At 34.0% G+C, this 13,099-nt stretch overlaps 1 protein-coding gene across 2 annotated transcripts in view; it reads right to left on the reverse strand.

Moving 5' to 3' along the window:
- LOC141561120 (uncharacterized) overlaps positions 1-11,629 on the reverse strand; it is a 113,990-nt gene extending 102,361 nt beyond the window's left edge. For both annotated transcript variants that reach the window (XM_074300246.1, XM_074300245.1), the window contains exons 1-6: positions 11,572-11,629; positions 10,191-10,287; positions 7,231-7,322; positions 6,520-6,616; positions 2,539-2,645; positions 1,792-1,888 (exon numbers count right to left, since the gene is read on the reverse strand). In XM_074300246.1, the coding sequence (XP_074156347.1) occupies positions 1,792-1,888; positions 2,539-2,645; positions 6,520-6,616; positions 7,231-7,322; positions 10,191-10,287; positions 11,572-11,624 (543 nt within the window). In that variant the 5' untranslated portion in view covers positions 11,625-11,629. The remainder of the gene's footprint in view (positions 1-1,791; positions 1,889-2,538; positions 2,646-6,519; positions 6,617-7,230; positions 7,323-10,190; positions 10,288-11,571) is intronic.
- Positions 11,630-13,099: the final 1,470 nt, after the last annotated feature.

Below are 13,099 nucleotides of genomic sequence, written 5' to 3' on the forward strand. Positions count from 1 at the left end.
CAGGAAGTCATCAGTCACATAAAAGGTAGGGGAGCAGAGAAATGGTACCTGGAAAAGAATTTCAACTGTATCCAAAGTGGTAGGGTGGTACAGAGCTAACAAATTTGTGGGTGCAGAAAACCCTAAGTCAAGATTCAGTAATCAAAAGATTAAGTATTTTCAATGGAAATTTATTTTCTTTAAAAAAAAATAGGAATACAAAAGGACCTTTTATTACATGGCCAACTATATCATAAAAAAGGGTATCAAAATTATTTGGTTGTAGTTAAAAAAAGGAAAGTTAAAAAAAAAACAGACCAAGAAGCCTCCAGGTATCTGTATCTTAGAACCAAGAGGAGAGCAAATCCCAAGAGAATTTGATAATGTGGAAAGGGGCCAGGTGCCATAGGTCTTTATGTGAAATGTAAAATTGAACACTTGACCCAGAAGACTTTGTTTTAGTGAATAAGAATAACTATGCTCAGACCAGTTTGTTTAAAGATCACTAAGGTAGGTGAGGGTAGAATGAATTGGAGTGGAAGAAGACTTGAATGGAGAGACTCTTAAAATCATCTGGGGATGAGGGGAAGAGAGACTACATCCATTGAAGAATGTGGATCGAGAATAGGGAATAGAGAAGGGAAAAGTGGTATAGGCAGAAGCAATAGGGCTTGACAAGAAAAAAAAAACTGTTTATATTGAATAAGGATTCATTAAAGTCTTGGGAATCAACAAAATTACCAAATAAGATACTATGGAGGAAGAAGTTATGAAGAAAGAAGACCAAGTTTTGAGGGACACACTTACACTGACTGGCATTATCTCTGTGCAAGAGGGTGGGTATCCCACAAGAAACTCACATGGACTGAAAAAAAAATAGGAGAAGCTCCAAATTTGAGAGAGGAAAACCTCTACAAGAGAATAAGATAATTATCACTGTTGTCAACATTTTCTGAGAGATTAAGCAAAATAAGAACTGAGAGAAAGCCTTTAGGTTTAAAACAGAAGAAATCATTAATTGTGGAGGACAAATTACAGTGCAGTATAAATCAGATTTGAATAATGCAGAACAATTTAGGGAAAGATTTATGAATTCATGCAGACTGAAGCAAGACAGATATAACTAAAATTACAGTAAATGAACAAAAGCACTCCAAGTTTGGCATTCTCTTATCTACTGAATTGAAAATAGCCTTAGCCTAGAAAACAGGAAAGCAAATCTAGATCTCTCCATTTAACACAGAGGACGTAGGCTACACACTGAAAATGCTGTCAGATGCAAATCTATTGGCAGGTTGTACTCAACTGTTTGTCCATGAAGTACAGAGGCAGGTATGCTTGTGTTGCTATATATGTGTGTATATATGTATATGCATGTGTCTTTGCATTGCAGAGAACTGTTCAGTGGTCAAAGTTTGTATGAATCTGCGAATTGCATATTATCAATAAACACTACATTTTCCACAATACAATTGACACTGCCTTCTACACCATGTTTACTGCCATTTCCAATCTTGACATTAGGAACAGAGGTTTGTAACAATGGAGAATATATACTGTTATGGCTAATTGAAAAGAATACTGTTTACAAGGGTTGAGAGAATTTTGCAATTCAGAATTCATAGGAATAGGGGTTTGTTACTGTCTTACTGTAAAAACATCTGCAACCCCAAGTTGGGGGCATTGCTTTTATTTCCTTCCTTTTTGTTCTTCACCATCATAAACATTTCAAGAGAGTACACACAAAAGGCCCTGAAATAAATCCTTGTATAATTGAAATGGGAAAAGTGTGCATGAATTGGATTTTCTCACCATAGTGCACAAAGCTTTCAATTCATTGAGAAATCTTTCTCCTTTGTCCTCCAAAATAGTTATTTTGATAAGCTCCTGGTTTTTGAATGCATCTATACTGGAATAACAAAATCAGAACAATGAACATTATTATATACTCTAAATGCTGACTTGGATATCAGGATTCTTGGCTTCTGACTGACTTTTGACACTGACACAGACAAGTCAATCAGGTATATTGGATTCCATTCATTGACATCTCCTATAACAATGCCCAACTCCTTATCAATCATTCACTTGTGTGTTCACTTGAACATTTTGTACATTCATCACTGTCTCTTTTAATTCTAAATATAAATATTCCATTGTGGGTGGTTCCCCAAATAATGGATACTCTTTTACTCTAGTTTGATCTTTTGTGCTCATAAATAATTCACAAAACACTTTCCAGAATTTTTGCTTTCCTCATACTGATTGTTTTCAATTCCTTATTTTAGGTCGATAATTTAGAATTTCCTCCAACGCTCCATTTTTCAGGCCTTTAAATCAACTGAAGAGTTTTGGAATGACAAAATAATATCATTAGAAATGTTATCTGAATATAATCTGTTTCCACAGACATTCAGTTTGATATATTCCCAGTAAAGGACTCAACACAATGTAGGAACTGTACATTGTAATTTTTATAATGTCGCCAGGATATTTTTCTTTTTTGTTTCCTAAAGAAATTCTGCCATTGTAAAATCCCACTAGTGGACATGTGTATACCCAATTTTCCAGAGAGGGGCCAGAATCACAGAACTTTGCATGATGTTTTCCTTCTTGTTGTTATTTGTCTCATCACAGTTTTCCTCTTCTGTAGTGAAGTTTGCTTCCTGAAAAGGGAAAAAAGATTTTTAGAAAGGACAAAATAAAATAAATATTTAAAAAGCAATGCCAAAATGATGACTTCAGGTTACTTCCTGATGATGTTTTTTCAGGCAGGAAAGATTTCTGTAGCATATAATCATTTCCTCAAAAGCTCCTCTCCAAGGTTTAATCTAACATGGAACATGGGGGACATCTCTGTGGTACAGTGACTAGACTACTAATCCTGAAATCAGGATCAAAATTCAAATCTGGTTTTACACACTTGAAACTTACTAATTGGATGACTCTAAGCAAGTCAACCCCAACTGCCTTAGTAAAAATAAAATAAAAATAAAAATGCAATATGGACTTTTAGTCAACTTCTAAAATTCAGTCAAACAAGGAGGCAGCATTAGATCTTAACTTTTTGGATTACCAACTTTTATAGGTTAAACCTTTTTTGAAACCCATTGGAGAATGTATCCCAAATACATTTGTCCAATGGTACAAAGGAACAAGCCTAGAAAGGAAATCCTGCCCACTCATCTGCTGGAATTTTTCTTTAGTCTCAAAAATTCACAAATCAGGACTTTAAAAAAGGATGCAAGAAGAGACTCACTCTTCTCCATTCTTTGAAGGATGCAAAGATACAAGAAAGTTAAAAATTGCCTCCTATTTTTTTTCAGAAGTAGTCTGACTTGTTTAGGGTCACAAAAACGTGATTGTCTGAGTCTGGATTTGAACTATGGTTCTTCTGACTTCCGGGCCAATGAATGCTCTCGCCACTGTGCCATCTAACTTCCCCAATACTAATTATTTACAAAATTTTTCATTGAACTAACTGGTTTTGCTAGTTGGGCTTCTTTTTTGCCTCTTCTCTTCTATTGCTGTAAATTATGGTTTCTTGTGATGTATATAGAGATCTCTCAGAGGTAGGATATTAATCCTAACTTTGGTAATTAAAAAATAAAACTAAATTAATAAAATTTTAATTTCTTTAAAAAGCCCATCTTAATTTAATAGGCTAGGTAAGACATTATGGCATACACACACACACACACACATACAATACACACATAATCCATGTAAAGCTGTTTTTGCTATGAACAGAAAGGAATAAATGCCAGAGATGTTCCAGAAGTAAAAATGATAAGATTTCATAGTTGATATCATGGTATACAACTGTGAGGAAGGATAGACACCTAGGAGTGAAAGACAATTTTGAAAGAAGGGGTCTGATTTGTCAAGACAAATCTAGGGATTATTTGAGCATAATTACAAAACGCTTTCCACAGAAATCAAATTAGACCTATACAAATGGAAAAATACCAATTGCTTATGGAGAGCCCAGTTAATATAACAAAAATGACAACTCCCCTTCAATTAATCTATATATTCAGTGCCATATAAGTCACATTATTAAAAACTTACTTTAGAAAGGTAGAAGAAATAACAAAATTCAACTGAATTCAACAAAAGGTCAAGAAGAAGAAGGGAATTAATAAAAAAAAATGTAATGGAAGCCTGCCTAGCCATACCAGACTAAAACCATATTGTAAAGTAATGGTCATCAAAACCAATGCTACTGGCTAAGAATTGGTATTGAGTGGAATACGTGAGGTCCACAAGATACAATAATCAATGAATATAGTAATCTAGTGTTTGAGAAAAACAAAGACTCCAGATACTGGGATAAGAACTCATTATCTGATAAAGATTGCTGGAGATATTGAAAAATAACATGGCAGAATATAGGCAATGACCAACATCTAACATCCAATACCAAAATAAGGTCAAAATGGATTAATGATTTGGACAAAGGATGTAAACTATAAGAAAATTAGGAGAACAAGGAGTAGTTGTCTACTCCTCAGCTCTTTGGAGAAGGGAGGAATCCATGGCCTTTAACTCAATAACATTTTGACATGCAAAATGGATAGTTTTGATGACATAAAATTAAAAAGTTTTTGCACAATCAAAACCAAAGCAATCAAGATTAGAAGGGGAGCAGAAAGTAGGTAAGCAAGTTATAGCCAGTGATTCTGATAAAAAAGAGTCAAATTTATAAGAATGCAAGTCTTTCCTCAATTGATAAATTGTCAAAGCTTATGAAGAGAAAATTTTCAAATCAAAAAATTAACCCATCAGTACTCATAAAAAAAAAAAAAACATTCTAAATAACTCTTTACAGAAATGCAAAAAAACTCCAAAAAACAACAACTACAACAACAACAACAACAAAACCTCTCTAAAGTACTCCTTCACATTGTCCAGATTGGCTAAAATGACTGGAAAAGATAATAAATATTTGAGAAGATGTGAGTAAACAGGGATACTAATATATTGTTAATGAAGTTGTTTATTGAGTTAGACATTCTGCAGAGCAATTTGAAACTGTACTCAAACAATGACAATAGGGCAAGTCTCACTCCTGAATGTGTATCACCAAAAGTTCCCAATGGGGGGCAGGATTCACAGAAGCCCACAAGTTTGTAGCAGCTCATTTTTAGTGGTAAAGAGAGGGGAATTGAGTAAATGCCTATTACTCTATAATGGAATGATGAATAGGTTGATTTCAGCAAAGCTTACAAAGGCTTCCATGAACTAATGCTGAATGAAGAAAGCAGAAATCAGAAGAACATTGTACGTAATAACAGCAAGATTATGTGATGATCATCTATGATAAACTTGGCTCCTTTCAGCAATACAATGATATAAGATATTTTCCATAGACTTAGGATGGAAAATGCCATCTATAGCCAGAGGGACAACTATGGAGACTAAATGCAAATCTCAGCATACTATTTTCAACTTTTTTATTATTTGATTTTGCATTTTGGGTGTTTTTCTTTTCATTTAGATTTCTCTTTCATAATGTGAGAAATATGGAAATAAGTTCAAAATGAAATGAAAATATATCTGATTGATTTTTGTCTTCAGGAAGGCGGGGATTAAAAGGATAAAGACTCAAAATCCTAAAAAATTGAATGCTAAAAACAATCTTTATATGTAATTTGAAAAATTAAAAAGCTATTTTGAAAATAATTTAAAATTTAAATTTAAATTTAAATTATATAAATAATTTAAAATTAAAATTAAAATTATATAAATAATAATGAATAAATTAAATAATAATTTAAATTTAAATTTATAAAAGAACATGTTATTGTGCTGATATCTGCAAACATACAGAAAGACAAAAATATACTTCTGTGCTGTCAAGGATTTTATATTCAATTACAAAACACCCTCCACCAAATATGCGTGTGTGTGTGTGTGTGTGTGTGTGTGTGTGTGTGTGTGTGTGTGTGTATCATACACAGTATCTGTAAAGAGCACCAGTTGAAATTAATCTCAGAAGAAAGGAGCCAGGGGTGAAATTACAAATGGGGAAGACTCACTACACTAAAAGGTCTCTTTCAGAAGGTACCATTTCTTTCTTGTAGAATATGAAAGCCAGAAGGGGAGGTGAAGAGAAACATTCCAAACAGAACAGAGGTGGAGATAGCATGAACTTGTAACATGTGGTGTTGTCTGAGGGAGAACAATAAATCTCGTTGGAATACTTGGAGAAAAATAAAGCATGAGAAAACCATAAGGAGGCGGGGAATTGTGACAAATAGGAAAGGAGTATAAAAACTAAAAAGAGAATATTCTGCATTCCTCAAAACCATCTATTCAGCATGTTGGACATAAATGGAAGCCAACCCATTGGCCCCTTTGTTGACAGACAGCATCTTTGTGTTAATAAATTGCATTATGCCCCTGAAATGAGCGTAGTTTCCTCTTTTATTTAATATCAGTTTTGACATCCCTGTATTTTTCTAGAAATTTTCAGTCCTTGAAAAAATCCTTGTGGAATTCAAAAGGGAAAAGTATACATGAATTGGATTTTCTCACCATGTAACACATTTCTTTCAATTCAGAAATAAAGATGTGTATTTTATCTTCAAAGGCAGTCTTTAACATAAGTTTCTGTTCTTGAAATTCATTTTCTCTGAAAAACAAAAGCAGTGGGAAGAGTTCTATCAAGAGGCTCACTTCTATCCCAGTTTTCTCACATAGGTAATGAATGACTTTATTCTATTGGATTCTATTCTTAGATATCCCTATAATCATTGCCATATTGCAGTCATTTGCTGGTGTGTCAACTTTGATATTTTCTTAATCATCACACTCTCTTCTTTTTTAACTCTAAACATATTTTACCCTTATGAATCATTACTAAATCAATGCATATTCTTTTTCTTTTATTGTGTGTTTAAGAAAATAAGTTCTACACTTATTTACTTCATCATACCCTTCAATTTCAAGTCCTATTATTTTTCTTTGAGTTGATAATCTAGAATTTCTTCACATAATCTTAACTTGTCAGGCATTTCAGGCATCTTCAGGCTTCAAAGTAATAAAGTAATAGTATTGGAATTGTCATTTGATAATAAGTTGATATTTTTACCAGTTAGCCTAATATACCTACTACAGGTAGAGTGAGAATTAAGAGATGCTACCATCTCTTAGGTGGTATTTAGGTGGGGGGAAAGAGTGGTCATACTTCTATTATTATAACTTGTCTGGGTTCTGTGAAATCCCACTAGTAGTACATGAATATACCTTGAATTTAAGAAAGAAAACAGAGAGAACGCATTATATCCGATACTTTTATTTTCAATGTCCTCTTTCTCTTCTCCATCTTCAATTTCTTCCTGTAAAAAAAAAAAAAGGAATGACTTTTACAAAGAGAAATAAAATGCTTCTCTAAAGCATTTCCAAGTGAAATTTTGAGCTAAGATGACTTTGAACTTATGATTATTTTTTCCGACAGAGATTAGAGTCATTTCCTTAACACTCCCTTTTGAAGATAACCATAAAATTTGACAATTAAAAACATGGGGGGAACTGGAAGACGGAAAGGGCTCACTATTACTCCATGAAATGTTTTATCAAAGAAGTTCTTATCAAAACTTTTTGGCTCTTCTTTAAAAAGGGGGAAAAACAAAAATAGATAAAAGGAACAGATTGTCCAAATCAATCCTTAGAACAAGTAAACCAAAAAGTATTATCATTTAACCAACATAAGAACATGAAAAAGAGAAAGAAGGATTCCTTGTCCTAGACAAACTACCGGAAAAATTGAAAATCAGTCAGACACAAAGCAGCTTTCCAACGGCATCATACATGAATTAAACACAGAAGAAATTGGGCATATAGCTAGCTTTGACATAAAATGGAATAATCAAATATCATTTGAATTGAAGGATTTTTTAATGCTAAAATAAGGAAATAAACATACTGGAGGATGTAAGGGAATATAGGTTAACTATTTATATGTTAATGGAAGAGTTAAAATGCTCCAATAGTTGTGGAGAAAACATTTAGAATGACAAAAGAAAAGTCATGGAAAAGACCATGGTTTTTGAATCATTAATCCTAATGCAGGGGAATATATGTGTGCCAAGGACATCAAAGACAAAAGTGTCCTATATAGAGTCACATTTTCTTGGAAGAGTAAGTTAATAGATGTCCATAGTTCAGAGAGCAGATAAACAAATTGTGGAATGTAATGTGAAAGATATTATGTTGAGACACTCTAGAAAAAGTTATTAAGAATTTTTCATGTATTACCTAACATACTGACCTATGGGAAAACAAAGAAAGGTTAAAAAAACTGTTCCCAACCTTCAACTAATTCCTATTCCATTAGAAAATAACACATTAAAAGTATATGTAGTGTATGTATATATGTATAATATATATCATGTATATATAAATATATGTGTGTGTGTGTGTGTGTGTGTGTGTATGTGTGTGTAAGAGTAAATATATGGAAAATCTAAAAAAGGAAAGCATTACCAGGGCCAGGATGGGGAGAGGTATTAATGGGGAATGCTCACTACCAAAAGGCTCATTCAGAAGGTAAAATTTCATTCTTGTGGATCATGAAAGTCAAGAAGTGGAGGTGAAGAGACTGAAGATTCCAGACAGAGGGAACAAGACATTGAGAAAACATGAAATCGCGACTCAAAAGAGTTGTATCTAAGAAAGAACAAAAAGCTCTGAATCTCTGGTTTTAAGAAAACTTGGGGAGAGGAGAGAAGAGAGAAGACTGGACAAGTTGGAAAAGATGGTAAAGAAAAATCAAAGACACAATTGGATGGGTGAGCCCACAACTCCTGGATTTTGTTGATTAGAGAATAAATGTGGTCAGATCTCTGTCACCAGATCATTTTTCTAGGGGCAGGTGGAAAGCAGTGAAGTGGAGGGAGAACTGAGGATGGGAGAGGCTCTTGCAAACCTGTAGAGACTATTTGATGTCCAAGGAGGAAGAGAAAATAGAAATATTGTGAAAGTAGAAATGACAGATCATGGCAAGAAACTATCTCCAGTGAGTAATGATTCCTTGAATTCATGGGAGTTCATATGATTCCCAATCAGATAATAAAGAGGAAGTATTTGGAAAGAGTTCAGTGCCTTGGAGGACACAGTCATGGTGAGCAGCATGGCTTGGAAGTGGATCCTACAAAAGCAGACTCAGATGGACTGAGAAAAGTAAAATGAGAAACCCCAGGTAGGAGCTCTTTCACAAAAATTCGTGGAAGAAAGCCTGGTCAAGAGGACAGAATGATTCCTGGTGTTGATACTTGTGTAGAGATCAAGAAAAATAAGATTTGAGACAAAGACCGTAGATTGGTACCAGAAGTCATCGCTGATAACTCTGAAAAAGAAAAGTCCATGGTTTTCCAAAGAATTAATTCAAAAAATGCCGAGCAATCTAGGTAACTATTTATTAACTGATGCAGAATGAAGCATGCAGGATATTAGGAAATTTAAAGAAAAAAACCCTGAAAGTCTGCCATTCTCTAATTGAAACATCTTATTCATCACTTAGAAAATACCAAATGAAATACAAGTCACTCCAACTTGTTAGTGAAGCAATACGTCATGATGCAGATTGCTGTATATTCTGTCAGGCACACTTATGTTACCAGTTGGTGATGAATACTTATTATATCAGTTTCGTTCAAACATACATATATATTTTTGTATGTATGTGTTATTTATTTGCATACATGTGTGTCTTTTTGAATTACAAGAAACTGTTCAATGGTGAGAATGTGGACATAAATTTGAGAAAATCAAGATTAGAAATACACAATATATTATTAGGCTTTATGAAGTATAGGTCCCCAAACACTTTACATGATGGTTTTCATTTTTTATTAGTGCTTCTAAATGATGAAACTAAAAAATGTGTTTGTTTTAAGCAGCAGACTTTTTGAAATTATAATAATTATGTATTAAAATTATCACATGGAAACAATCCCATGATAGTGCTAAAACAAATTCTTCCCTAATTCAGTTCTTAGAAATAGGGAAAAGGGGCATTACTCTTTCGGAAAAACATTTCTTTTCATGTTTTGAGATGCCCACCAAAAGCTGCCAGCATCCCTCATATTGAGGGCATTGTTTTGATGCCTTTCCTCTATCTCTTCTGGGGATTGCAGGCACTATACTCTTAATAAATGCTTGTTCAATGCAACTGGATAAAGGACCCATGAATTAGAATAACTCACGGTGGAACAAAGATCTTCAAATTCCCAGATTAATTTCAGGGCTTTTGTTTCCCATATGACTGTTCTTTCCATGTCTAGTCTCTGGATTACAGTGTCTCTGAAATACAAAACCAACAAACAGTATATGTATTTAAGCTAGAGAGTGTGCTGACTTGGTTATCAAGAATCTTGCATTGATCCCAATTCTTCCCCTTACATAGTTGATTGAATTAGCTATCAATAATAGATTCCATTCATTGACATCTATGTGATAGGCAACTCTTTTCTTTGAAACACAACTTATCAATTATTCTCCTGTGTGTCCCTCTCATTTCTTACTCTTTGTAAGATGATTCAGTTTTGGAAACTACGGGGATGCCCATCAATTGGAGAATGGCTGAATAAATTGTGGTATATGAATATTATGGAATATGATTGTTCTGTAAGAAATGACCAACAGGATGATTTCAGAAAGGCCTGGAGAGACTTACATGAACAGATGCTGAGTGAAATGAGCAGGACAAGATCATCATTATATACTTCAACAACAATACTGTATGATGATCAATTCTGATGGACGAGGCCCTCTTCACCAATGAGATGAACCAAATCAGTTTCAACAGAGCAGGAATGAACTGAACCAGCTACACCTAGCCAAAGAACTCTGGGAGTTGACTATGAATCACTACATAGAATTATGAACCACTACATAGAATTCCCAATGCCTATATTTTTTTCTGCCTACATTTTAGATTTACCTTGACAGGCTAATTGTACACTTTTTCAAAGTCTGATTCACTGTTTTAGACATGTATACATATATTGTATTTAACTTATACTTTAACATATTTAAACTGTATTGGTCAACCTGCCATCTGGGGGAAGGGGTGGGGGGAAGGAGGGGAAAAGCTGAAACAAAAGGTTTTGCAATTGTCAAAGCTGGAAAATTACTTATGCATAAAATTGTTGTAAAAATTAATTAAATTAATTAAAACTTAAAAAATGATTATTCAGTTGCAAATGAAAGCACATTTGTTCTTTTGTGGATGTTTAATAAATTACTGTTCATTCTTTTATTCTGGTTCTTTTCAATGCTTACATACATGCATGGAGCTATTTTTAGAATATTCCTTTTTCTTCTAATGATCAGTTTTAATTCCTGATATTACTCTTTGTTGTTGATCACTCAGTTGCATCTTGTCAGACATTGCAAACATTTCCACATTTTTTGGAGAAAAAATATTAATATTCAAAATGTTATATGAATATAGTCTCTCTTATACTGCATGCACAATGTACTAGAAAGAGATGATAGGGCATTGATCAAGTTTACTCTTATTTTCTTTACCAAGATACTATCATAATATATAATCCTAAAAACCCACTAGAAGGACATTTGTACCTCCTTTCTTGAAAATTGGCCAAGGATATTGCAGTGTCAATTTTTTTATTCATCTTCTTTTTTTCAATATTTGATTGTTTATCTGTAGAAGAGAAATATTTTAAGAAAGAAATAAAATATATTCCTAAAATATCAAAGTCATATTTAATCCATTGATAACTGGAAAGCTAATATTCTACTGATTATTTTACTGTTATGAAAGATTTATGAAGGAGGTAATAGAAATTTATTCAGCAAAACTTTCAGGATAGAAACTCTGAAAGTGCAACTAGGGACCAATTCCAAAGAGAGTGGTCCAAGTGAAAAAGAGTCAAGGGTTCAGAAGCATTTAAGCTCTTAACTTCATAAAGGCAAAGAGAAAGTTAAAATATAAAAACAGATTTTTTTTACAAAAAATTAAAGCCAAAATTTATAAGTTAACAAATTAAACCTACTTTTCATATAAACAAGAGGCAAATGCCAGAGTTTCCTTCTGGCACATGCCTTTTAAGTACCTCTTCATTCTATTGGAATTCACTAACATCATCACAATGCTCTATGAGGTCAACAATAGATCCCAGAACAGGTAGCCAATGGCTTTGGACTCCAGAGAGCTTGGAGGGCAGTAGCCATGTCTGTATGCTTTGGAACACTTTTACCTCTTCATCCTCTGAGGGGAGGGCGGGAAGAGAGGGGGCAGCTGCCTTCTCTCCTCATCAGTCATACTCATGGGCAATGTACTGTGGAGAAGGGATCTTTTCCTCTGTCCAAGCTGGAAACCTACATACCAATTTATTTATTGTGACTTGTGGAGTCTCTATTTAGTCTTAGTCTGCCCCTACTTTGCTTCCCCTCCTCAATCATCTTCCTGCTCACAGTAGTTTCAGTTGGTCCTGCTCTGATTTCATAGCAGAAACTAGGCCAATTTCTTCGAGACACAGAGAAACATAAAATTCCCAAGAGCTCTTTCTCCTGCACTTTTTCTCTTCTGCCTTGGCACATTGTTTCCTGTACTCTCACTTTGCAGTCAGAGATCAGGCAGTTTTCATTTGGAGCAGAAAGACTTGGAAGGCTCCCTTGGACCATGATGAAGTAGGATCTGCCTAGCTCACCTCTGTACATCTGTGTCTTAAATCCTTTATGTCTTCCAATGAATTTATTATGGTACTTACTATTCTTTTTTCTATATAAAGTCCTAAGAATAGTTCTAAAGTTGTTAGCTTCCAGTGCAAGGAAAACTCTATACTGTACTTCCTGGAATCAGTCATCTTGTTTCACTTGTTGATGATTTTTCCTCCCCACACCCCTTTGGAAAGAATGATAATTTTGGTTGAATTTGTGCTATGAATTTCACTGACATTTAAATGACAAAGTGGAGAGGAATTTCCTCATCCTCTCTCTACCAGAGTCAGTGAAATTCAGGGTCAAAATAGAAGCCTGGACTACTGGGGATATTGGCCATATGAGCTCAGATTGAAGTGCATAATTTTGGATTCTTCTGTGAATTATTCTCTAAGTACTTCCCAGGTCCTGCTTCTCCTCCTTTTCT

Source organism: Sminthopsis crassicaudata, chromosome 3 (genome assembly GCF_048593235.1).
Source record: "Sminthopsis crassicaudata isolate SCR6 chromosome 3, ASM4859323v1, whole genome shotgun sequence".
NCBI classification, from domain to species: Eukaryota; Metazoa; Chordata; class Mammalia; order Dasyuromorphia; family Dasyuridae; genus Sminthopsis; species Sminthopsis crassicaudata.